General features: G+C 30.7%; 1 protein-coding gene across 1 annotated transcript in view; it reads left to right on the top strand.

Annotated features, from left to right (window-relative positions):
- The window catches only part of LOC129230032 (homeodomain-interacting protein kinase 2-like), a 166797-nt gene extending 143143 nt beyond the window's left edge, over positions 1-23654 (top strand). The window contains 19 exon segments of the mRNA XM_054864415.1: positions 290-444; positions 1798-1921; positions 2785-2904; positions 3022-3108; positions 3993-4177; positions 4969-5119; positions 6342-6344; positions 6946-7111; positions 8836-8930; positions 9357-9422; positions 10080-10256; positions 11178-11437; positions 12538-12735; positions 14002-14142; positions 14983-15101; positions 15555-15738; positions 17348-17639; positions 19718-19869; positions 21731-23654. Of these exon segments, the coding sequence (XP_054720390.1) occupies positions 290-444; positions 1798-1921; positions 2785-2904; positions 3022-3108; positions 3993-4177; positions 4969-5119; positions 6342-6344; positions 6946-7111; positions 8836-8930; positions 9357-9422; positions 10080-10256; positions 11178-11437; positions 12538-12735; positions 14002-14142; positions 14983-15101; positions 15555-15738; positions 17348-17639; positions 19718-19869; positions 21731-22133 (3078 nt within the window). The 3' untranslated portion in view covers positions 22134-23654.
- Positions 23655-27272: the final 3618 nt, after the last annotated feature.

Raw genomic sequence — 27272 nt, forward strand, 5'->3', positions numbered from 1 at the left:
AACCACAATTTATTAATCAAAGAGTTGATTTAAAACATAAGTTTTGTGTGAATTGAAACTTCCCAATATAGCCAAACCAACCCCTTTAATGTTTTGTCAAATTTGTTATTCAATGCTCTATAATTTCCCTTTAAGTTGGTGCAGTGACCGATTAAGTACCTTTTTTGGATAGTTTAAAACTTAAATTGTTTAATTTTATTTTGTAGAGATGCAACTTTTACCATATGTTTTTATGTAATCATATGTTTTATGCTTTATAATTTTGATTTCAATAAAACTTTTATTGCAGCAATTGGGCCTCATACATGCAGACTTGAAACCAGAAAATATAATGTTGGTAGATCCTGTACGACAACCCTTTCGGGTGAAAGTAATTGATTTTGGATCAGCCAGTCATGTGTCCAAGGCTGTATGTTCTACATATCTTCAAAGTCGTTATTACAGGTAAGTTTTCCCCCCTAAACATAAAAACAATTTCCTGCTCTACTAATTTCTCATGTTCAAATGTATACTGCCTTGCTAAGCACAAAAGACATGTCTGCACTTTTTTATCAAAATAAAGTTATTGCCACAAGATATTTTTTTTAGAAACTCTGAAAAAAGTGAAATCTGAATCAAATGTATAGAGACAAAAAACTTTAAAGGGCATTTTCTCAATTCGAGCTCCTCTGCAGATGTGAATTTTGTGCTTAGTATAGCATTATAGCTGTTACACCCATATTTTAGTCTTTTATATTGAAGTATTTCTAATGTTTTTCTGTTGCTTGGTGTTCCTTGCATTCAAAAAAATTGTGACAAGTCATAAATGATGTGATTAACTAACAAAGTTTTGTGTTCAGCTAAAAATATTTTGCTGAAATTACCTATTACTCTGAAATGTTTTCTTGGAATTCCCTCTTGAAGAGCAATTTTCTCCCCTTTCATTTGCATTCTGTTTCTCAAGTGTGCCACATATTCTAAAGCCCTCCCTCATAATATAAGCAAATAATAAAGAAAAGATAGCTGTAAAATTATTTCATATTCAATCTTAAAACTGTTATGCTATTATGCTTTTTTTGAGCTTTTTGTTTCATTATATGTGCTTTTGAAAATTAGTGTTAAATAAATTAAGAATATTTTAAATACATTTCTTGACTTCTTATAAAATTCAACTAGTTGTTGATATTGAGAATATGGTTTTGTTGATTTAAACATAGGAGTTTGCAAAATAAATATTCTAAGTAAAGCTGTTGTTAAATAATTATGAATTTTTATTATAATACCCCAATTTTCTGTTTAAAGATGTGCAGTAACTTTGTTTTATTAGATTATTCTATAGACATTTTTTTCTATTATTTTTTAGTAGTTGAAATTAAATACCATACCCTGGTTGCGAGATCTGCAAAAGATAAAACTAAGCATAGAAAATTAGTATGAAAATATGAAATTTAATTTTTTTGAAGATTAGTATAAATTACCAGTTTTTAACATGGTTTGAAAGTTGTTAAACGTGGAACATCATGTAGGGAAGGTTGCTATAAGTTGTTAATCATTCCCAGGCCCGGCATTTCAAAATTTTCTTGGCATAAGGGGGGGGGGGGTGGAAAGGGTTTACATTTAATGGGAAAAAAAACAAAATATGTACAAAAATGCCAAATCTGTATAAAATTTCATTGTGTTTCTAAAATCCAGGGGATTAGGACGAATGGACCCCCTTGATTGCCCAAATAACGAGCCTAAACAATATCCACCTATATTGTGTATGAGATGTTCTGTTATTTGTAGGTATGTACTTATAAGCTGCCTTTTTCTTTGCAGAGCACCAGAAATTATATTAGGTCTTCCATTCTGTGAAGCTATTGACATGTGGTCCTTAGGATGTGTCATAGCTGAGCTGTTCCTCGGGTGGCCCCTCTATCCGGGTTCTTCGGAGTATGATCAGGTAATTCTTGTGTGAAAACCTTTCCTCCCTTTTACATTAATGGAAAAATTTGATCACATGTGAGTGTTAAGTAACAGCTCCAAACTTTTGAAAAATTTACTTAAATCTGTTTTTTTGCAATTCTGTCATGAGCAGTCATAATGAGTAGTTGCACATTTCAGATAGTTTTTACAATTTATGAGCAAAAGTTTACTTGTTTGTCTTGATAGAGATAGTCAGAAGAAGCCAATCTTTTAAATTAATGATGATGCTTCTTTCATGCATTGTTTTTTAGCATTATAGTTTGTTGTATTTATTTGTCTATTGTTCACTGTTTCATTAAATTTGAATAGTTCTTAAATCCCTACTTAAGAATTACTCAAACTATTTATCTCTGTATGTATGAGTAACAAAGGCAGCAGAAATCCTATTTAGTATTTCTGTTGCCCCTAGAGATTAATCTCGTTCATCATGACTGTTTTGCAGTTCCTTCCTGATAAATTTTGTGTTCTAACAAATCAAATGCACAATTTTTCTTCTTTTTAATATATTTTTTAATTTTAATAAATTTGATTATTTTGATTGAATTTTTGTTACACATATTCCAACTTTGTTTGATGCAATACAGTCCTTTTTAATTTTGATCAATAAAAAGTTTGTAAAAAACTGAACAATACATATTTTCAAATAAATAATTAAATTAACTGGAATGCTTTCAATTAATGATTTATAACAATATATCAAACCGTGAAAGGAATAATTGTACATAATATATTATTATTTCTGTAAAATTCTTAATATTAAAATTGCATCAAGTTTGTTTTATTACTTTATGAACTCATAACTTTTTTATATATCTTTATGAACTGAAAATCTTGTTTCAGATAAGGTACATCAGTCAGACTCAGGGTTTGCCGGCAGAACATATGCTAAACAATGCAACAAAAACTACTCGATTTTTTTATCGTGAAACAGATAGCAACTATCCTTTCTGGAGACTTAAGGTAACAATGTCTTTTTGAAATGAGAAATTAAATATTTTGATGCTTTTAGAGTGGCGCCTTTACATTAGGACTTAGCTTAGAAATAAAACTAATTTCCTTAAAAATTTTTTTATTTAGACTCCTGAGGAACATGAAGCTGAGACAAATATTAAATCAAAAGAAGCCAGAAAATATATTTTTAATTGCCTTGATGACATGGCTCAGGTAAGCACTGTACGTTATCTATTTTTCAAATTTTTCTTTTATGTTTCTACGTTACTAAAATGTGTTTTATTAAATAACATGATTCATGTTCCCTTCCTAAGATACAAATTAGTTTTTTGGATTTTTGCCGTACTTGCATATAATCCAGATTGGTTACGGAATAGATATAATTTTGAAAGAATTTTCTCAAAATGTTTTATTACTGTAATTTCTAAATTTATAAATCACTTCAGCATTGTAGAGAAAACTCCGCATTTGGGACCACTTTTTTCTGGTAACTGAAACAAAAACCTCCTTTTTTCCCCACGTTTTCCAGTTGAATCACTTTTACTGTTTCTTAAAATTTCTGTAATGTTCCTCACGTTACAATTTAAAAAAGTTTTTTTTTAAATGATAAAAATAAAATAATAATATGCCTTTTTGTACTATTCATTTTGTTTTGTTTTTTCATTTCTTTATTTTTCAGTTATAATAATGATGCTTTATTTAACTAATTGTATCACAAACATTAAAGTTAATAACATCTCTAGAAATATCTTGATGTCATTCTCTATTTCAAAAATGTGACTTAGCATAGTACACTAATGTAAAGTACTTTTTAATTTTTATTTTAATGCCCTCTTTAAAAGTTGTGGCATGTATTAATTTTTATTCATAACTGGGGATTTCCTCCTCAGATAATAATTGCTTACATTTATTATTTGCATCAGATATTAATCATTCTTCGTTTCAGAGTTCAATTTATTGTTTTATTTTTTCTGATATCTTATCCTAAATGATTATATGAACCAAATTTTGTAAAAATATTAAATTTTGTTGAGAAATTAAGAATATTTTTGTGTTTCACCTCAGGATTTGAAAAATATCTTGTTGAATTGTTTCAGGTAAATGTGCCAAATGATTTAGAAGGAGGTGAACTTGCAGCTGAGAAGGCTGACAGACGCGAGTTTATAGATCTGCTGAAGCGCATGTTGACACTGGATCAAGAGCGTCGTATCTCGCCTGTGGAGGCTCTGAGTCATAGTTTTGTGGCTCTCAGTCATTTGTTAGACTATGGACACTGCAATAAGTAAGCAAAAAATTGCATTATTTTTTTAATTACCTGGTACATTATTTGCATGTATGCAATTTTCAAATGTCTGTTAATGTGAAACTGTCATTGCAACTGTTTGATTTTTTGTTGTTTTCAATTGTGTTTAGGTTTAGTGTTAGTTGCTAGTTAATCATTTTGTATTCTGATGTAATAAAAGGCAGAACTGGAGAAATTATTTAGCTTCCATCGTCCGGCAGTGGTAATTTTATTAGTAGCCATTTTTTGAAATAATCATTTTTTTTTAAAAATCTTAAGTGCAAAACGATAAAGAATTTGTTAAGAGTTATGGTCAACAACATCATGAGTAATATATTTTTAATAAGTTAGCTCAAGTAGGCTGCCTCTTTAGTTAGGTGGAAAAATTTTAAATTATTATTTAGTCATCCTGTCGCTGATGTTGACCACTAATTTTGCACTTTAAACGTTTATTTCTTTTCCTCTAACTTTGAAAGAGAAAGAGAGCAACTTTCTGAATCAGATCTTATCATATCATTCCTAAGTTCTAAGTGCTTGTGTAATTGCATGTGTGCTACACACTCATACATAGCATGTGTTTCCATAATTAATTAAGAATTTTATTATTCGGACAATTTTTTCATGTGTGGTTAAAAGCTTGAATGAGATCATATTTTATTCATGCATCATGTTCTTTTATCAACTATGGAAGCTATTGGTTCAACTATGGTAGTTTGAATTATTTACGAACTATTTCAATGTTTATTCAGAGTATTTATGTAATTTTTTGCGTTTTACTTTCATTAAAATAGTGTGAAGTCTTCAGTGACGATGATGGAAGTGTGTCGAAGGAACAGACATAATTTCGACCACAACAGCAACCAAATTCCAATAGTAACTGGCTTTACGTCATCTGGCAATGTGGCTCTCACGTTCAACAACCAACTGAACTTGCAAAACCAGGTAATATTTTCAGAGACTTTAATTTAAAATTTTGAAGCCATTTTTCAAGTGTGACAGGATAATCATAATCATCAGTAGCAATTAATAACAAAAATACTTTTTTTTTTTGCGAAACAGATAGAAAAGTGTTTTGCAGCATTTGAGTGTGAGGTTTTATTTAAAATTCTACCAAATACTTATGTAGGTTTTTCTTTGTAGATAAACAACTTAGGAAAGATGATGAAGTTTTCTTAAATTTTCTCAGAATAATTCAAAGTTCTTCAATTTTGATTAAATTTTTTTACAGCTTCCTAAATTTAATTCTTCCGATTTCTATTTATTGATCATCTGCTTGTGTATAATTGCTTGTAATCAATTTTTAACCGTGAATAGTCATTAAGAACATAAATTTTCAGCACTGACGAGTAACTTCTCATATAAGGCAGTGAGAAGCAAAGGGATGTAATTGGACTGTTTAAAGTTTCGAGTAAATTGCGTTCACAACTCAGCCCTTGGGTAGGTTTTCATTAAAACATTTTTCTGCATCATGCTGTACAGCAGCACTTACTAGAGCTACTAGCACTATCTCTGACCCCAAGACAGAGGAGGGGTTCACCTACCATTTGTACAGGTTATCTCCAAATTTTTGATTTTGTCATTTACATCCCGTTGCTTCTCACTGCCTTATATGTTCTCCACATTTCTTATTTGAATAATGAAAAGTTACTAATGATACATTATTTATTTACCAGACATGTTTCCTTACTTTCTAAATGTAATACTTTCGAAGTTTGTGTTGAGATGGGAAGAATTTTTATATTTTATTTTAATGCCAAAAATATCTCATTTAAAGATTTTTCTGTTTCAACTCAATTATTTCCTATTGGTTTCTTAGTTAAGCACAAATATAAAATAATAAGTTACATCATTTTATGTGTTCAACTTCTCTTAATTTACTCTAAACATTTTGTTATGTTTATTAATTTTCCAAATTTGCTCATAAAAGTATCTCAAGCTCTCAAATTTGTGATAAAATGATAACAAAACCTGACTTTATCGACTCAATTTAGTACTGCAATTTCCTAATCAGGGTTTATGTAATCTACTTTTAATGAGGGGACATTTTCTTCTTCCAATGATTAGTTTAATGGAACTGAGTGATGATAATGAATTGTTTCTTTTTTTTTTTTTTAAATTCACATGCACAATTTCTCCAAAGGAATTTTCGAATTATATTTGAAAGCAGGTAGATGAAAATGGTAACTGCTACTACAATCAACTTGGGATAACTCGAAGCTTTATGACTCTAATATTTCTTTATTTCTAAGTTTTCATTAGTTCCTAAACTCTTGAGGAGGCTGCAAAGAAATTACCCTTAAATGAAATAAAGGTGTTAGGCCAGTCCGTTGGGACAGTGGCGTAGCTAGACCCGACTTTCGGGGGGGGGGGTTACTTCTTTTATATATATATATATATATATATATATATGTAATCGCTTGGAATTTTTTCCTTTCTCTTCTCTCTTCTTTTTTTTTTTTTTTTTTGAGACTAACTTTTCGGGGGGGGGGGTTTGTCCCCAAAACCCCCCCCTTAGCTACGCCCCTGCGTTGGGACTTGGAGTTATCGATAGTTTACTGCTATTTTTATAATTATTTGACCCATAGTTTATAGTTACACTGTTAGTGAAGTCTTATAGGTTAAAAAATTCTAAGTAATGTTCTGTGGAATTGTAGAGAAATATAGACTAAATATTTCATCTTAATGTGCTGGTTTCTTTCATAATCAAAATAGTATGCAAATAACCTGCATGAACATAGTTTTTAATTTTGCAATTTCTCATCTTCCAGCGAATCAACTTGTCTCAGCATCAGACTTCCACAAGAGTTAGTGCTGCTCCCACTGTAAATAACAATTTGTATGCTGCAACTGCATCTCAAGCCCGTGCTGCTGACCCCTTCCAGCATGTGGCACCTTCCCTCTGTGTATCTTCCATTCTTTGTCCTCCATATCAGAGTGAGTAATATGTTTGCTAATAGTTTTGGATGAATGCTTGGTGTGGTGTTTATTTTTAGCCTACTTTCCCAGTAAAAGTCAGAAAAAGAAGAAAAAAGCATGAAATAAGGCTTAATGCATCTTAAAAATATCGCGAGAAACAAAAAAAAGTTATAAATAAATAAAATAATTAAATAAATATTGAAAAATTAAAAATTGGAAAGTAGGGTATTGTGATGGGGAAAAATGTCTGTCGATCTGTCTGTCCCCCCCTAATAACTTTTTAATGACTAGTCCGATTCGAACAAACTTTTTTTTCAGTAAATTACCGCCCATTAGCATCTTCAGCTCAGTCTCTTTCCTATGCCGGGATGAGTGCTAATAAGCACGAAACTGCAGTCCTCGGCTGGAAATGACTGAGTTGGCGGTGTATTTCATGTAAACTTTTTTTTGTTTGAAAGATCTCGGTGAGGACACCTCATTCCCATATTTCACTTTTTGATTTGAACTATTTTTTGTTCAATTTTGAACAGTTAAAAAAAACAACATTAGAACCTACGGGGAAATTCAAGGCAATTCCGAACTGTGAGGCGAATTTGCTTCAAACAAACTTTGTAGGAAAAAGCTTTTGACGAAAAACTTGTATATAAAATATTTTTTTGATTTGAACAATTTTCCATTCAATTTTGAACAGTTCAAATCCTTTAACATTAGTGCCTACAGGGAAACTGAAAGTCAATGTAGATTCCGTACTTGAAGGCGGATTTACTTCAAACAAATATTGTTGGACTCTTGATGCCAAACTCCAGACTTCGACTCCGAGAATTTAGGGGCACTTGACTCCGACTCCTGTGCCTGACAATTAATCGGACTCCAACTCCCCGACTTCGATTCTGACTTCGTAGCTTTGTCAAAATTTATACACGGAGGACAAATGGCTGACTCCGATTCTTAGATATTCGACACCGACTTTTTTACCCCAAAATGAGATTGACTCAGACTCCGACTCCGCAGCTATGGTTTTTACTGTGAAATAATTATTGTTGATCTGACTTGTTTTTATTTTTACGCTAGTTAGTTTTAATTTAGGTATTCAGTTTTCGTCAAATAAACTCGAAGTCATTTATGTTTCTACATGAAGATATGCGCAGATGATTTTTTTTTTGACAATGAAAATTATTTCTTTAAGTTGACATTTTATTGTTTTTATTTATTTTGGTAAATGCATTAATTTATTTAAAAAATTGTTTTTGGCAACAGGGGAAAAAGAAACGATTTTTTTTATATGATGTATTTATTTTAATGAGCTTATTAATTTTAATTATTATTTTTTCGTCTTGAAAACTGCTAAAGATTTTTTTAATGGAAAAAAGTGTATTAGCTGCTTTGTTTAAAAGTTGCTGCTATTTTTTTTTACGCATCTAATTTTTTTATATGAGTGAGGAATATTTTATTCCTAGAAATCAGGTTAAAGTATTTTAAAAATATGTTTGTAAAAATTTACAATTTTAGCTATTTTTGAGAATATTGATCAGGTACTAGAAAGTAGTATGGGTATACGGGAAAATAGGCTCATCTAGTTTTAGACAGAACTTCTTGTTGTATTAAACTAATTATTGAATTTGCTTTTTTGAAGTAAAATACAAATGAAACTTTGCTTCAACTGATTTTGTTACTAGTCGTTAGAGCATGCATTATGCATGTTCAAGCATTGCTTATGCATTAATTTTTGTCATCTCTCTTAGGTTTGAATTCCCCAGCCAAGCATATAGTTCCTGTAGTCGCAGCACAGGCAGCCCAGCCACCAGCCTTACAAATTCAACAGTCCTTATTAACTCAGGTAATAATAATAATAAAACAACCCTAAGTCATTAAGTGTCTTCTGAAGAAGTAAAAAAACTACCATTGAAACTGATTGAGACAAATTTTTCATAATATTTTTATTTGCTCGATTGAGCAATTGCATATTTACATTTTCAAATGCAAAAAATTGCAGTTTCTAAAAGTATAAATATCTATTTATCTAAGTGATTAACCATTAATGAGCTTAAAATATCAATTTGCTTAATATAAGCTGTATATCTAAAAGAAAATCCTTGCCTTCTTTGTTTTGGTTCAAAATTTAATTCTTGGCCAATTCTATGGTTATGTAATAGTTCTTTAACTCTTAAAAAATTTTTAATTTTTGTCTTCTCTTTTTTTTAATGTGTTGGTATAAATGATGTTATTTTAAAACCTAAATAATTTTTGTGCTTTTTATTTCAAGGTGGGAACTCACCAGTATGTACCTGTGTCAGTTGTTGAACAAAATGGTCGTCCAATGTTATTAACTGTAAGTATACTTTAAAGTTACTTATAACTTTGGTTTTTGTGTAAATTTCATAATGATTCTGTTATTGACTTGATTTCTCAGTGCTACTTTTATAGTATGTTTTAACACAGGAACATTTTAGAAAATTTGATTTCAAATAATTCAGAGGTAATGGGGTGAAAAAAAGAATATTTAAAAATTTGTCTACATTTTTTTTTTTTTTAAAGAAGGAAAAACAAAAAAAGAAAAAAAAAATCTCAATTTTAGGATTTTACAAGTTTAGTATAGTTTCTTAACTTTGCGTGAACTTTTTGCAAATATTTGGTTTTTAGTATTTACCTGAAATGTAGTGTTAAATTTAAAAAAAAAAGGTCATGTTCTCAATAAAGCATGTGCATACAAGTGTACACATAGAAGAGGGTACTTTAAAGATCTAATTCTTTGCTTGTAAAATTGTTTTAGGCTACACACACTTGTGTTTTGTGCCTAACAAATTAACAAAAATTACGTAGTTAAGTAAAAAAAAATTAAGTAAATAAACAAAATCTTAAATGAGAAGTTAATCATTGGTTTTTATATGTGTAATAGTTTTAAAAACAAGTTTGAACTTTTTAAAATATAGTGTGAGATACTTTTCTTATTCACAATTGAGGGTTTGATTTTTGCCTGTCTTAATAGAATGCCGTACAGCCAGGTTGGCCAAGCAATCGTCAGATGTTTGTACCATCTTGGCAACAGCTTCCAACACAAAGAACATTCCAGCAACCAGTTATCCCTGAGGCAGAATCTTGGGGAAGGCCTTTGGTATTAGAACGGGCTGCTTTATTGCCAGAACAATCTGCTGTTATACCAGTTGTAAGTTTGAAAATTACTTAACTGTAGGGTTCTTGTAGATAAATTAGTGGAAATTAATTTAAAAAAGAAAGAATAGCTCTCTGTAAGAAAGGAGTTTTTAGTATCTATAAAAAATTATAAAAAAGTGAAAGATTGAAAAAGTTTTAACTGTCTCATTACTTATTAAAAACGGGGAGCAAAATGGAACTTCCTATATGATTTTTAAGAAACCTAAAGCTAAAAAATTAAAAAGAAAAAAAAAATATATATATATAGTGATGAACACTTCAGATTTAATTTTAGAAAAAGGAAACATGCTTAAAACTATTTAAAAACCCATTATCATTGTATTAGTTGAATTAGTAGCTAACATTTAGAACTGTAAAAGATTTTTAAAAAAATCCTTTTGAGGGGGAAATATGATGGAAATTGATCATGTATTCCGGGAATAGTTTAGTCTGACGCTTTTGAAAAGAATGAAAAGGAAAAAAAATCCATTCTGAAAACTTTGGTGTTTTGGGGAGGTGTTCTTTTAATAGCGGGTGGTCACTCCCAGAGGGTTTACTCTAAATATATAAATGATTCAATTTCCCCTATTCGCAACTCCAATAAACTATAAGGAGCGCTGCAGCCACTGACTAATGGCGGATGAAAAAGGTAAAACGAACAAATAATTTTTAACTTGCTTTGTCGATTAGTGAATGACAGTAATTTTTCATCAGGTTTGTGGAAAGCTTTCTTTTCTATTCTTCTGAAATTACATTACATCACAAACTGTTTGGAGCCTGTAATTTACCCCAAAGAAAACACGTGGAATGGAATGTTTTACCTTTTTCTTTAGTATTGTTAATCACTGCAAGGTAGCGTATTCGAGCTCTGGAGTTGCGAATATATGTGTCTGATATGGAAGGGGTCTTTATTTTAAATTCAATTTTTTCACAGGAGGTTCGAGAAACTGCTGTATACGACCATCTGAGAGACAATACTCAGTTGAACTCTCTGCTCCCTCAACAGGCAGCAACTCTCGCTGCTCCAAACCTCACTCAACCCTGGACAATTATGACGGCAGAGTCTGCCCATTGTCCCGCACCTACCTCCAGCCAACAGCATCGTCACATCCAGCAGAACGTGTCGTCCCATCGACTCAACAAGAGCAGCGTGGCCAGTGTGCAGTTACCTTCGAAACGGGTTCAGAAAACACGGTATAACTTTAGACTTATTTTCTTTTGGGAAAGAAAGCGTTCTTGAATATTAATGAAATGATTTCTTTCTGCCTGTAAACTTTTTGAAGTGTTGAAAATAAATGGATTGATGTAACCAATCATTGCTCTGCAGTTTTTAATTTTTCTTGTAGACTATTCTGCAGTCAATTGTTATAAACACTTTAATACTAGAATTAGGTGGGGTCATTTTGACCCTAAATAAACTTTTTTTGCTAACTACTCCGTATTTTCATAAAAAGCTTAATCCTTCCTTGACTCCTCCTATATCATCATGCTGTGTAAATTAAAAAAGTTTTAAAGAAAATTGTAAATATTTTAAACCTAAGCAAAAGGGTTGCAGCTAAAAGTCAGGCAGGTGTCATTTTGATCCTTTTGAGAAAAAAGGAACTGCAAGTACATTTACGGATGCTGAAACAGAGCAGAAACTCAAAAAGGTCTCTTAGAACATATCATTTTAATAACCTAAAGCATTTAAAATGTTTTTGTACATAAAAGGAAACATTAGCCGCTAGCTTCTGTAATGCAACTGAAACAGCGCTGGTTTTTTTAAGGGTATTTTAAACTTTTTAAAAAATTTTATTATATACCCAGAAAATCTCAGTATTCTTTTTAAAAAACTGCATCTATTTAAAATATGTTTATTTTTAACTAATTTTTACAAATATAGAACATTATGTAGGAAACTATGCGGATTTCTTCTCGGGGGTCAACCTGACCCCCACCGTATTTCTAGGTATAAAAAGATCGTCGTAATTCTAGTGTTAACTGCCACGGGTGTATATACGCTTTGCTCAGGCGATACGTTAACTGCCCCAGGCATATGTATACACCCATCCAAAGTACTATCCTTTGCATTGTGCTGCTACCAGTAAAGTTATTCCGAAAGCTTTGGAATGCAGTATAATGCTTTTTGAGAACAATTCACATTTTGTTAATTTTTTATCTGTGATTCAGCTGTGAAATTGAACATTAAGTAATAAACTTTAAATATTTTTGGAACTGTTATCTTTTCCGAAAGGACCTACCAATTTAAAATTGTTGCTTTATTTTGTATTCTATGGAGCATTTATTTTTTCTAGGCCAAGCAAGGAAAGGGAAGTGAGTCATCATCTGTCCCCAGCAAGAAAGAGGTTAAAAGAGAGTACCTCTCCCAAGTGGGAACATGCAAATGGAGACGGTCTGAGCCATTTATTCTCGGCCACCCATCAGTCGAAGACTTTACCCAACCAAACGGTCCATTGGATGTCTCACAATTCCAAGCCTGTATTCAAAGCTAGGTATGCTTAAATCTGTTTTAATTTCAAAATTATACTTTCACTTCTATCACTTTTGATGGATTTGCCTAGATATATCCCCTCAAGCAAGCTTTTCATTTGATTGACTTCCTCAATTTCCCATGCTGTCTTACTATTTGTTTGTTTAATTATTTATTTTTTGTGTGTATTGATTTTGATGCAATCGATTTATGTATGCATTCAAATCAAAGTACACTATTAGTCTCTTTATTCAAAAAAAAAAAAAAAAAAAAAAAAAAAAATGCTGAATTGAATTATTTTCTTACCTTTTTTGGGGGGGGGGGGGATAGATTTTTTTTAAATTTAACATTTTTTGCTTTTAAAATCCTTATTTGCTACCTCTTACACACCTACTTGTTTGTTATTTGTTTTGGTCTTTTAAAAAATTCCTGATTTGCCTCTGATTCTTCTGATATTTAAATTTGAAACTGTCAAACAGTAATATCCTTTCAGTTTAATTTAAAGATTAAACCAGTTACTGGGGTCAAAATTTTCTGTCTTTTCAAAAAAGTTTGATATGGAATGAGACATAGTGAGATAAAAGTTGAAAAGTACTTCATATTGAAAACGAAAAACTGCTTCTCACTTTCTAACGATGGATTTATAATTGGGTAAAATAATCCTCAGTTTAATATATTAGACACATATGCTTCAAGAAAAAGAATCTTAAGCTACTTTTATTGTATTGCTTGTATTACTTAAAAAAAAAAAAAAAAAAAAAAAAAATTCGGCATAGCAGTTTGATATGATCATGTACTTAGATACATACATCATTCTTAAAAATGCAAAGTCCATTTCCCTTTCTTATTGAAACTTTTTATGTTGTTGAAAATTTTCAACTGAGCTTTACCTGTGGTATTATGTTAGTTAACGAATTATGCTTCAGTTTGAATTGAATAGTATCAAAGCACTTGAAAATAGGAATCAGACAAAACAATATACAGTGAAGCACCATTCATACGTTTCTCTTTTATACGTTTTTATCAATTATACGTTTTTCAAGTTGGTCCCTGCAAAGTCTAATACACATTAACCTATACCTATTATATGTTTTTTCGTTTGTGTGCTTTTTTCATACAGTTCCTTCAAAAACGTTTAAACGGTGCTTCACTGTATTTCATCTTTTGTATTACTTAAATTAAGGTAAACAATAGCATTGTTGATCAATTTCAAGTTATTCACCATAGAAAGTCTGTAGCAACATGTTTTTCTTTTTCAATTTCATTTATTTATTAATTTTCATTTCAGCTCAAGTCATCGGCAATCGTCAGTGGCTGTTGACAGAGAAATATCAAAGCCAACCATTGTTATATGTGATACACCTAGCCCTGCTATTAGTGTAATCACACTTAGTTCTGACTCTGATGAAGAATTGGACCCTATTGTGATGTATGTTTAAATTTCAAAATATTTTTTCCTTTTAGTTATTTTACAAAAGTCTTTACTTTAAAGATAATAATAATAAGAAAAAAATGACTTATCAAAATAATTCAAATAAAAAAAGTAAAAAAACAATTATTTTTCTTTATTCTTTATTATATTTAACTTATTTTCTTCTTTATTATGTTTAACTCATTTCCCTAATGTCATTATTTTTAATCAACTGGTTAGTTGTTACCTCTTCATTGATTGCATACAAAAACGTCCAGCAATGCGTGGCATATATTTGTAATAAAAGTTCACTTAGCAAAAACCTTTCTTCATAGTAAACAGGGTAGATTGTTTTCAGTTTTAAGTTTGAAAAGGATATATTTAGGTGATATTTTAATAACTAAGTTTTTGACGAATCGTATAATCTTATTTTGACCTCTAGTCTGATGGTTATAATGCTCTAAATTCCACATATTCCTCATGGAAAACAACAAAAAAAATTTAAATGATTTTAAAAAATACCATTCTTCAAGAACAGCTATTGACTTATTGAGTGGACTTTAGACATAGAAAGGCATTTGTCATAAACAAGTAACTTAAAGTCGGCAGTTAAATGAGGATTAACCAGATTTGCAAATTACCACTCATGTCACTGAGACAGCTGGCAATGCTCTTTTCCTAATGGCACATACTTAAAACAATATTTTAAAAATAAATTATTTTGTCAAATAAAAATGAATCAAAGAAAAGAAAAAAATAAATATTTCTATTGCTCTAATTTTCTGTTACATTTTAATTGCTCTCTCTGTAAGTATATCTTGTTAAAATTATACTTATTTTATTTGATTTGGTTTTCAGCAAAGGGAAAATTTCATCAGAAAAGAAAGTTATCAAATCGATTTCTGGACAACACATGACTAATTCAGTCATTGCAACTACTTGTGCCAGTGTTTTACCTCTCACGCCTGATAACCAAGGTTTGTTTTATTTTTCCTGAAATTAAAAAAAAATATATCATTGGAAAATTCAATTGTCTAAATCTGGAAAACTAGTATTTTTTATTACTATGTTCGTAAAGTAATATATACAGTAAAACCTGTAAAGTTGACCACCCTTGTAAGTTGACCGCTATTTTCAGGCACAGAATTAGACCTTATCATATAATTCAACCTCTGTAAGTTCACCACCTGCTTAAGTTGACCACTAAAGTAGTGCACCGCAAGTGGTCAACTTGCACAGATTTCACTGTATTTATAAACTAGTCTATAGTGATATATAATATTATAAAATATGTATAAAATTTAATCAAATTAAATGCTGCGTTATTGTTTAGAATTTTTTGAAGAAAATTTAATTTAAAATATGAAATACTTTTTCATGGGTGTTTAGTTATTCTTCATCTTCTCTTATTTAAACTTGGTATTTTACAGGAAATCTTGCCTTGAAGCTTGGAGCATCTGTTGGACATGCAGCTGTCAATTTTAAAGCCCATCAAAGAGTGAGCTGCGTAACAGTCTTTGATTCTGATTCTGACGATCAGCATAGTCCTATCAAGAATCAGATGATTTGTGGAACGAAAGTCATTAAACCTGAACCTCAAAAAGAGATTTTAAAGTAAGATTTTTTAAAATTATATTTATTTATTTATTTATTTATTTTTTTTTTTTTTGACTTGTTTTAAGTGTTATTACTTAGTACAAACGAAATTGAGTTGTTTTCTATTTTCAAATTTTTATTTGTCTATGATTGAAATATGGATAGCAAATTAGTTAATTGAAATAGGAAAAAAAAATGTTTGACATGAGCTGAAAACTGGAGGTTTTTTTCCTCCTCATATTTATCATTTTTATCCAATAAAATTTTATTTTGTACAATGTTTATTTGCTGACATTCAGCTTGCAAGACCATGCATATTCAATAGTATTTTTATATAAAACTAAAATAGCATTGCTCTTTTTTTTAAAAAATTTCTATGTAAGTTTTTAATGTTTCATGATGTGGTTTAATGCATCACATTCATTTTACACTTGTGGATATATGAAAAATCACTTTGATAGCCTTTTGGAAACTTATTATAAATTTTATGTTAAACTGTGAGCTTTTGAAAGTGCTCAGCTTATTAACTTTAAGTGGAAGCTTAACCAGGACATATGATACTTCTTGAAAAAACATATATATCTTGTGTAACATCATGAAGAGCCAAATTTAAAAAGTAACTTGTTTATTATGGCTATAATATATACAATGACATGTTAAACGAAATACTGAGAATACGTTCTTTACAATATTAAGTAGCTCATTATACTTTAAATGACTTCTGAAGCTAACATTCTAAGTCAAAGTATGAAACGTTAAACATATTGATCTATGATATTCATGTCAAAGAGCAGTAAGCCGAAGCTATCGGCAAAACGGACAGACTCAACTAAGCTGCCGAAAGAAAACAACCAAGTCTGACTTGGGTTGAAATTGAAAGGGAAGAGAATGAGGCAAAGTGCCGGGAGCTTAAATGCTACCGGCAATTTGCATATTCTGCTGACGTGATCTCGTTGCAAGAAGGAAAGAACGAATGAGAAAAAACTAATGCAAATTAAGGTTGCCAACACTTTTGGAAAATAATTTACCTCCTTTCGTAACATTTTAAGTAAAAAATATGTGTAATAATAAAGCATGAAATTTCTAATAGTAGCTGAACATCTAAACAATAAAAATCCAAAACTTAGCAGTGATGTGTACACTTATTTATCAGAACAATCAGTATTTTAAGGGGGGAGGGGCAATTGTACTCACATACAGATTTTTTAATATATTTTTTGACTTTTAGGAACTAAATAAGATTTTTGTTGTGAATTTTCACTAAGATCTCATATGAATTTCTTCAAGACACTTTACAACTTTTCTCTGTTTATATACATTTTGAAGCTAAAAATGTTAAACAAAAGCGAAAAATGTTTGTTTTCTCCTATACATAAGCCATTTCTTATTTGATGAAACTGTCAAAGTTGTATAGCTTTAAAGATTTTTATGTATTGATTTCGAATTTTGTCTTGGATTACTAGAAAGTATTTCCTTTATTTTCCACTGTATTTTCTACTAATATTGCTGTTTATAGTTTCCCTCGATTTTAATATCATTCTTGATGTTGTTTATAGTTTCCCTAAATTTTAATACAAATATTGCTGTTGTCCACACTTTCAATATTAATATTTGTTTTTGTTTACAGCTCACGAGTGAATGTTTGCCAGAAGAAGAGGATATTATCTCAAGCCAACATCTATAACCAGTGTCAACTGAATGTTGGCACTGTAGTTCAGACAAAGCAAGAGATCATCACCGATGATGAGCAGAGTACAGCTTTCCTCCAGAACCTCCATTGTTTGCCTACGACTCAACACCAGGCTACACCTGTGGCACTCACGTCCACCGTTCCATCGGTGCTCTCCAGCCGCTATACGGGGACTTACACTAAAAGCTCCGATCGGTCGTTGAAGAGTCCTTATTGTGGGAGAGAACAGGTTTGTGCATGGTCATTTTGATGATGTTTTATTTTAAGAATTTTTCCAAGTATTTTTAACAAGCTTCAGTGTTGTATTAAGAATATTTTGAATCAATGCAACAGAGGTGTCCACAGGGGGGGGGGGGGGATTATGGCGCAAGTTGCACCATCAAAATGAAGGGGGGGGGATTTTTAAATTTATTTATTAAAATTTATTTTGATTTATTTTTAATTTAAATTATTTATTTTATTTTATTCTGTTTAAATTTCATTTCAATTAGTTATTTAGTCTGTGAGTATATGTCATTGGCATAGCAGAGAACTTTTCTAATAAAATAATAATAATAATAATAATAATTAACAATAAATAAACAAACAAATAAAAATATTAAAAAAAGTAAATAAAAAATAAAATGGGAAAGAGTTGAGAAAAAAATGGGGGGGGGGATTTGCGCCATTGAACTTGGGGGGAGGGGTACCCCTGCAGTGCAAAATAATTTTTACTCTAAAATTAAAATTTTCAGATTTTTTTTTCTGAAAATGTAATTAAGTTCAAAAACACACATTTGTTTAATGATTTTTTTTCACTATTAATCAGTGTTAAAAATAAGAATTTAAATCTTGGTGTCATGATGGTGCCTAGTATAAATTTTTAGGCATCAAAACAAACCAAGTAGGTGCAATTTTTAATGAATTGAATATATGTATTCAAATGTTTTTTAAGCACACTATCAATATATACTATATGCCACACGCTGCCAATAGCATTTTGTAAAATATGCAGAAAAAAAAAGATTGTTTGAGGTCAAAATTGATTGCATTTGGGAAAGTTACCTTTACAAATTTGCCCTTCGGTGAATCATGGGTCTTAATCACAATGAGTCAGGAAAGAAAAGCTTCAATGTGATTCAAAACTATAGACATCAAATTTGACATCTACGGTTGGAAATCTAGGCACCAAATCAAAGTTTTAGGTTGCAATACAACTAATGACCACTTATTTCTGACAGTTATTAATTATTGTAATGTGCATATGTTTAGAATTTGCTCCGGTTTAGGGTTGTATATGTATCAAAGTATGTAGGCAATAATTTGCTTTTGCATAAAATATTAGAAATTAAATCTATAAGTTGATTAAATAAAAGATATTTCTTATTGCATTTTTGCAATTCATTTGTAATATATCTTGTAACTTCAAAAACTTGCCTTTAAATGATTCATACTACTATCATGTAAAGCTCTAGATTAATGGTCGCCAGTCGCCAACAGGTGACCATTTCATTGAAAATAGCTACCAAAAAATCAAGTCTTAGTCGCCGAAAGTGGCAACAATATGTTTCTTTATTAATTCAAAATCATACTGTATGTCATGTTACGACAGCAGACTTCCAATTCTGAGACATTCAGTCAACTAAACCTTGGCAACATACATTTAGGTTGCCAATCCATTTTTTGTGAGCCTGGTAGCCAGTGGCTACCGTTCAGGATCCCTATTCTAGAACTTTACCAGCATGTGGTTGTTAACTTACATGTTTTTTTTTTTTTTTTTTGATGGTGTTAGATAAATTAAGCAGATTCCTTCTATTCCATTTCATTCCCATTTGTTCTAATGATCGTGCAAACTTCAGACAAACTTCAATTGGTGCAATTTTTTTACAGACTTGAAAATTTACACCAATTTTGAAACAATACAAAAATTTGTTTGTATAGATCAGATCAATTTTATAGTTTTAAACAATAAATTGTAAGGCTTTGAAACTACTTTAAATTTCAACACCCCCCCCCCCCCATGTAAATTTCATGGTATCAAACTACCTCTACTAAACAAATGGATGATAATGCAACTATAATGTAGATTTGTATAAGGAAATTGCACACATACATAACAATTCATCTGCCTGAAATATTTATTTAAAGAAATTTATGCACTAATATAGATTAATGTAAAAAAATATATATAAATGCAGTAACAAGTTTGAACTTTATGTGCAATTAACAGTCTGTCGCTGAGTTTTTTTTTCAATCAGAAACTCCTAACATGAAAATATTATTTGATACAATTTAACTCTGCTCTCATCATTTATTACCTTTTTACAGAAATCAAGCATTATAATTGGCAATTGTGAGCAGCTGCCTTCCAATGACGAACTGGCACGTCATTCTCAATTGGCCACGTCTCTACATACCACTCCGGGACCGCATATCAGTCAGTCACTCTATTTAACTACTAGTCAAGCTGACATGTACAGGTTAGTAGTGTTAACACAATTTTAATTGTACAAGTATTAATTCAATCAAGTTATTTTTATTTCAATCAACATCCTTATGTTTTATTTATTTTCTTGTTTTACTTATATGATGTGCAGGCAGTTTTCAGACTACTTTTGAGACATTTGATGTCTGGTTTTCTATTGCTTTAACTGTTTTGCATGTATCTTTTCTTAGTTTATTATGAAATTATGTCTGCAGATGATGTAGTTATGCACTAAATACACACTGAAATTCCTATCCAGTTGTATATAGATTGGGTCAAAAAAGTTGCCTGTTTTTTTGCCAATGTTTTGTATTTACTAAATGAAAAATACCAAATAAAATAAACATAAACAGTAAAAATGTGAGTTTTAAATTGAGTTTAAGGGATTTTTAAATAATTAATTACTACTATTTTTAATTTTTATGAACATTCTTAAGTATTAAAAATTGCTGTCAGAGAGAAAAAAGTTTGTACTTTTTGACTTTTGCAAACTCCTTTTAATAGCCTTGGTATCTCTAGAGCTAAGAATCTTGTATTAAGCAATGGCTCTCTTCCTTTTTTTTTTCTTTTCAATCTACAAAATTGTTCCTTTCCCATTTCCATGTAAAAAGGCCTGGTTTTTATCTAGTTCAAAGTTTTAAATGAGAATATTAGCAAAATGTAGCTTTGTTCTCCATTCCCAAAAGGCTGGAGAACAAACACTGCGGGATCTGTGGCATCCTATGTAGTTGAAATTTGTAGTAGGAAATTTTTCAATGGGAGAAGGGAATTTTAAAATGTTTACCATTTTTCACTTAAGTGATAAAAGTTTGGTTCTTGCAATTTTTTCCCTTAAATCTTTCCAGGAGAAATCATGCATGGGGGGGGGGGGGAAACACTATTGTAATTGTTCACTTGTAATAATCATGGGTGCAAAAAACATTAATAAGAATAATAAAAATCATGCTGCACTGCACATTATTAGAAACTACTCTCAAGTGCATTCAGATCAGAGTCAGATATGTTGTGGGTCATACGGAAAGTGAAAAACATTGAAAGCATGATTTAAATGTTAACGCTTTTTCATCAGTCAGTGTACCAGGATAGTTGCCTGATTAGAATTCTTTGTGTGTCAGTTAACTGTTAAATATTTGTACAAAATCTTGCAAAATTACAACTTAGGATGTGTAATTTGCTTTACAGTTATCATTCAGACAACACTATTTTTGGTCTTTTTTTTTTCAATTGGTAATTTTCATGATGTGCAGATTTATGAGAACATCTGCCAGCTGTCTTCTCTTTGGTCTTTTTCTCTGTCTATTGCACATTAACTTCCTATATAAATGCATTGCCACTGGCCGGGCCAAGAAAACCGTTATGGCTTCATAAAGTTCGTTTTATCTTTTTTTTAAATCTTTTTTTTCTTTCTTCTTATTTGTTCTTATCTCCATAAGTCATTAATCACTGGGACTGTTCCATACTGCTGTGTGCAGGTAAACCGCAGTATCTGCAGAAATGAGTTTTCGAGATATTTGAAGAAACACGTTTTGAATTCAATACTAAATAGGAAAATGCTGGAATTAAACGTCTTTTTCGCGCTTTTTTTTTCAGCGAAAACCAAATAATTGAGCTTGTACAATAAAGATAACGTACAATAGATGAAAAAAAACGCAAAAAAAAAAGAAAGAAAAATTTGCAGTTACTGCCCTTTACCTGCACATGGCAGCATATATCTTTGCCATTTTTTTACGTTTTAATCTTTCTAAATCATTTATATCGTTTTGTGTTAAGGTCTCAATATTTAGTGCTGAAAGTTGACGGTTAAATGTTTCTATTTTCATTTAGATGGTATTTTAATTACCTTTTTTCACTTCCAGTAACTACTGCAGGTCTTCAGTACATGCTTCTTCGAGCCTCTCCCAACCGACCTACATCTCCAGCCAGTCGCAGAAGTACATCCTCGCCGCTGGGGAACATTCCAACCCCGCCACCTTTGCCTCGACCCAACTGCCGGTGCCACCGCCGGCACACCACCATGCCAGCCGCGCCGCCATCGCGACCTCTATCCCTTATTCGGGGTCGAGCAGCCACCCCTTGCCTGCTCACATGCAGCCCGCCACTGTGGGGACCTCGTCGTCGATTCTCCCTGCCGCCGCAGTTCCTCTGGTGTCCTTCCCGTCTGGCACTTCGCAGGCCCAGGCGCCGGCACTGTACACCTACAACGCCGTCAGCCCCATGAAGACGCAGTACCAGCAGCTATGCCAAATGTTCAGCGAGTAGTCGGGCGGAGTGTCGGAGAAAAGTGTGTGAAATTTTTCTTGTTGCTTTTTCGTATCGAGAACCTGGGTTCCGATCTCCTGTCGCTCGGTCCGATTCGCTTCAACCTGCATGAATCGCCGCCTCAGTTATTTTGTTGCGGCTCTAATATTGCTTCAGTCTGTCAGATTCAGGTCACTGCGTGTGAATCAGCGCCTTAGTTCACTTAGTAACAAAGATGGCAGTCTTTGCTCACTTGGATGGTTTGTGAAAGAGATTTCGACTGGTGAACTTTCGCTGATCGACATTTCTTTCACAGACCTTCCTAGCGAACAGAAATTACCATTTTTGTTGCCAAGTGAACTAATTCATTGATGGACCTGCATTGAAGATAATTGGAATGAGTGAACCAAAATTGGGGTTGTTGGAAACAAAAACAGCTATCTATATTCACTCAGAACAGCTGAGGTTTCGTCGACTCCAAAAGTTGCATTTTATCAATCAGATCCTTATGGTGATGGAATTTCAAACCATACATAGCCGGATGTAAAATCAATATTATTTATATTTCTCTGTGTTTCTAAGTATTATTTTTTCCTCTGCAACCATATTTTCTCTATGGGTTCTTTAAAAAGCACAGTTGAGAAATTTTATTAAATATTCCTTTTGCATTACTATGATTGCATTTTTGTTTGTATACTATTACTTTTGTGTTCTATGAACCCAAATTGCACAGTTAGCTAAACTGCTTACTAACTTTTTAACGAAGCATAATTTAAAATGAAACACAGTTTTTTTGTCCAAATTTTACTATCCTTTCCCTGCTTTTGCAACATTCAATCACTTTGGCGACTGAAATCTTTCCGTGTTTGTTGGCAAGTGAACTGAGGCACTGATTCTCACCGGTTGAAGTGGATCGGACTTAGCGAAGCGAGATTAGGGCTCTGGCTTTGCGTTGTGAGTGGTGTTGTAGTGAAATAAGCATGGTTTGTTAATATAGACTTTTGTAATGATTTTTGTATGAGGATTTCATAGCAGTTTTTAAGGACTGTATTGACATGGCTTTAGGTTGCTTTCAAAAAAAAAAAAAGAGAAGCTAGTCTTATTCTCAGGAAGGCCTCGGTGAAATATGTTTTATTTTTGTTTTCAACCTCAGAAAATGTTCTGTGTATTCCAGAGGAGGTGTATGGGAACTTTTTGTAGTTATGTTTTCCACTTAAAATGTCCGGTTGAAAGCTTCTTTACCTTAGCTCAATAATCACTTTTCATTTTTTTAAAAAAATGATGTAGTTTCAGGGAAATATCTGCAAAATTACATTGTTAATACGCTAAGGATTTTTGAATGGCATGATGATTTATTATATGTTAGTTTTGTTTCTGCTTTTGAGCGAGATATGTAATGACATCACTGTCCTTCCACTTTAAAAACTTGTTCCAAAAAATTAACTCAAGAAGGAAGGTATTTAAATAAATGCTTAGTATTGATGATACAGGTTCAAATACAATGACTAAATTGCATTGAGAAATACTTCTGGTATTATTTTATTCATAAAAAGATTAATTAGAGAGCATTAAAATTCTAAAATAAAGAGCTTTACATAAAGTGTGAAGTAGATATTTTTCATGATTTAGCTTTAAAATTATGTACATTTGAATTATTCAACTGCAGTAAAGGTTTCAAATTAGTTTGAGTTTTGTAGCAAATATTTGGTGAGGCTTTTAATGAAATGTTTTCATATTTTTTAACGTTTTCAATGATAACTATTTATTATTTTTTTAATCCAAATATTATGTTTTTATGCATGATACCATGCTTACGGGAAATTGAGAGTGGTTTTGCAGGTGGGAATAAAGTTTTTTACAAAGGGAAAACCTAAAGAGCTTTAACTTACAAAATTGACCCTTGTTTTTAATAGACTAAATTAATGTTAAAAAAAATAATTTAAGATGATAAAAAAGTTGAAAATAGTATGTTCATAACGTAAAAGTTTACAATATAAGCTTCAAATAGTGCCTCAAAATTACAAAGAATATCTCCCTTTTTGTTGTTAAAAACAAAACTATGCAAGATTTTCAAAAAATAAATTAATTAATTAAACTGATTCATTTTTTTACACTGAACAAAGCAAATGTAAGAATGCCGAACATTTGTGTTAGCAAATCATATTGAAACACGTTGCAATTATATTTATTTATTTATTTTAAGGCAAAATACAAAGTTTTGGGCTACTGCTAGTTTTAAGTAAAAGCTTTTTCCTAGTAGTTGCTTGACAAGAATGTATATTTTCAAAGAAAGGGGAAAAAACATATAGAAAAAATGTCATAACTTAAAGCTTAGTTGTATGTAATGAATGTACTGTATTTTTATTTCTTTCCATAACCATGGAAACAGATTGAATTGAACTTTAAAGCCATGTGATTCAATAAACAGACTATGGAATGTATTTTATTATTATTTTAATATCATGATTAATATACTCCTTGCATGTTATTTCTGTGTAGTAGATAAGTGCCTGTATTAGTACAAATAACCTGTAAAGATCAAGAATATATTTAAATCACTTGAGCAAAGTCAGCAGTTTTCTGTTATTAAGTATTGTAATTTTAGTTATTTTTCAGAATTTTTTTTTTTTTTTTTTTTTTTTTTGTATTATCTTTTGAAGGAATATTTGTTATACATAAATATTTTATTTTCCATCGTTCTAAATGTGCTTAACTTAAAACTTTGAAAACGACTTGGTTTTATGCATTAAGAAATTGTTTTAAAAATTCTTATTTCAGCTGTTGATTTGAGGAAATATTTAAAAAAAAAAAAAAAAGAGACATGATATTTGGTGTCAAAATTATGTTTTGCTATAGTAACAAGCAAAAATACTTGTGAAGTAAATGTATTTCTTCCACAAGAAAAGTCTGTATTTACCTATGCAAATATTTAATACAAGCTGTTACACATAATTATGATTTTAAAATATTGCTTTTGAATTTAGTTTTATAAGACTGCATGTTATATTTGATAGTACTTTTTATGGAGCTTTACTGTCCTTGTGGCTATGCAATTTATATTTTAAAATATTTTAACAATAACGAAGCAAATTTAAGTATTGTATCGGAGACAGCAATAAAATGCAGTTTTGAAAGAATGGTTTCCAAGGTGTTAATGTATGTGTGTTCATTAGTTTATTATTATTACTTTCACTTAGCAAAAATACATAATGAAGTGGCTTCAAAGAGAAGATATTTTTTTCTAGCTCTTGGACCAAAAAAGAACAATAATTTTGTTATTGTAATAGTTTTGTAAAACCTTCAATGATTGGCATATTTTTATTTATTTATTTTACTTTTAGTTTTATAAAAGTTGGAATAAACTAAATTTAATTTTTTGGGTGTGGGCTTTTATATATATATCACAAAATAATAGTTGATGCTAGTCTTTTCTTTTTTTTTTTTAAATTTACTTTAAATCTTTTTTGAGTTCAGTGGCTTGAAAATATCTTCATTAACCAATATTAAACAAATTATGCTTGGAAATATTATGTTACGTTGTTTTTACATATAGTGTTAAATATCAAGCTATATTGATACACAAGCTAATAATATTTCTTCATAAAGAAATCTTGATGATTAGTACTCAGTCAAAACTTTCCAAGAATTTGAGTATGGGTTGGGAATAAGTTTGCATTTATGTGAAATAGGCATTTTCATTTATAAGGTTTAAGCAATCATGTAATTCTTATAATTCAACGATGCTTAACAAAAACTTTTTTTGATCAACTTGAATTCATGCTGTACTAGCACTAAATACTCCTGGTGCTAACGAGGGTTTTAATGAAGAAATAATAATTAGCATATCTTCTCTCTAAAAGCCATTTTATAATTTTTATTCTGAAAATTTACCAAATTTAAGTTACATGTTTGCAAATTTTTGTGCGTTAACTAGAAGCTTTACTTGCCCCAAACTCATATTCCTTGCCATAAAACCCTCAATATTAAAAAAAATTAGATTGTATTTCTTGATTATGTTTGTTATTTATTTACTTTTTTACTGATGAAATGTTTATTTTGATTCTTCTCTTAATTTATCCTAGTAAATGATAAATTATTTTTAAAAACTAGAAAATAAATTGATTTCTGTACATTTTAATGTATCTATGCAAAGTGATGTTTATTTAAATGCATATTTGCCTTCACTACACTTGCACAATTGATACTGTGCTTCTTTTGTGCACACCTATTTGAATGATGTGTTTTTTTTTTTTTTTTTTTGAACATTTTAATCACTGAAATTGAATTTTATTCCCTATATGAGATAATATATTTGAAATGTAAGTGATATAGATGTTGTGTGTTTCATGTACTAGTTTCATTATTTCCTAAAGTATTTAAATTTATTTATGACTTTTAACGTATGCCTTAAGGCTGATAGTTTTGATGAACTAGCAAAAATGCGATGATTTGTTCCTTTAAGATTTGTACTAAGGTTTATGAAAATTTTCTATGTTTTTAGCTATATATTTCATTTATTTGGTAAATGGACTCATTGTATGGTTTTTTTAGAAGTTCAGCGATAAAATTACTGTGAATAATAAATCAATGTATATCATGCACGTTTATGTAATTAGTTGCAGAGTTTTTTTTTTTTTTTTTTTCTTGTGATCTTGAAAAAATTATGTTGTGAACAAAGGAAAATTATTATTAAGATTTGTTCACAATTTGTGTTTTACTTGTATGTGCGTGTTTTTTACTGTTGTGTGATTGTTTAATTTAAGATTAATTATAAGCTGCTGTTTTATTATAGAAGAAAAAAATGACTTAGCAAGACTTTTTTTTTTTTATTTTCTCAAACTAGTCTTTAATTAGTACAACCTCTAGTTTGCTAAGTATTATATACCTCTTGTATGACCTTTCGAATTTCAGTCTTGGTGTAGTGTGTTTGTTTTGCGAATTGTGTTTATCTTCGGAAAGAATGTTACCTATAAATTAGATATTATTTGAATGAGTGCTTATATTTTACTTCGAGTCTTCGAAATTGTTAGTTTTTACGGGCCAAACTTTACCTCACGAAAATTATTTATGTCAATTTATTTTATGTTTTGTTATTTTGTTTCCTTGAGGTAATATTATAAATATAGCGTATCTTTTGCTAGTAGTAATATTTAAACAATA

This window comes from Uloborus diversus, chromosome 9 (assembly GCF_026930045.1).
Source record: "Uloborus diversus isolate 005 chromosome 9, Udiv.v.3.1, whole genome shotgun sequence".
Lineage (NCBI taxonomy): Eukaryota > Metazoa > Arthropoda > Arachnida > Araneae > Uloboridae > Uloborus > Uloborus diversus.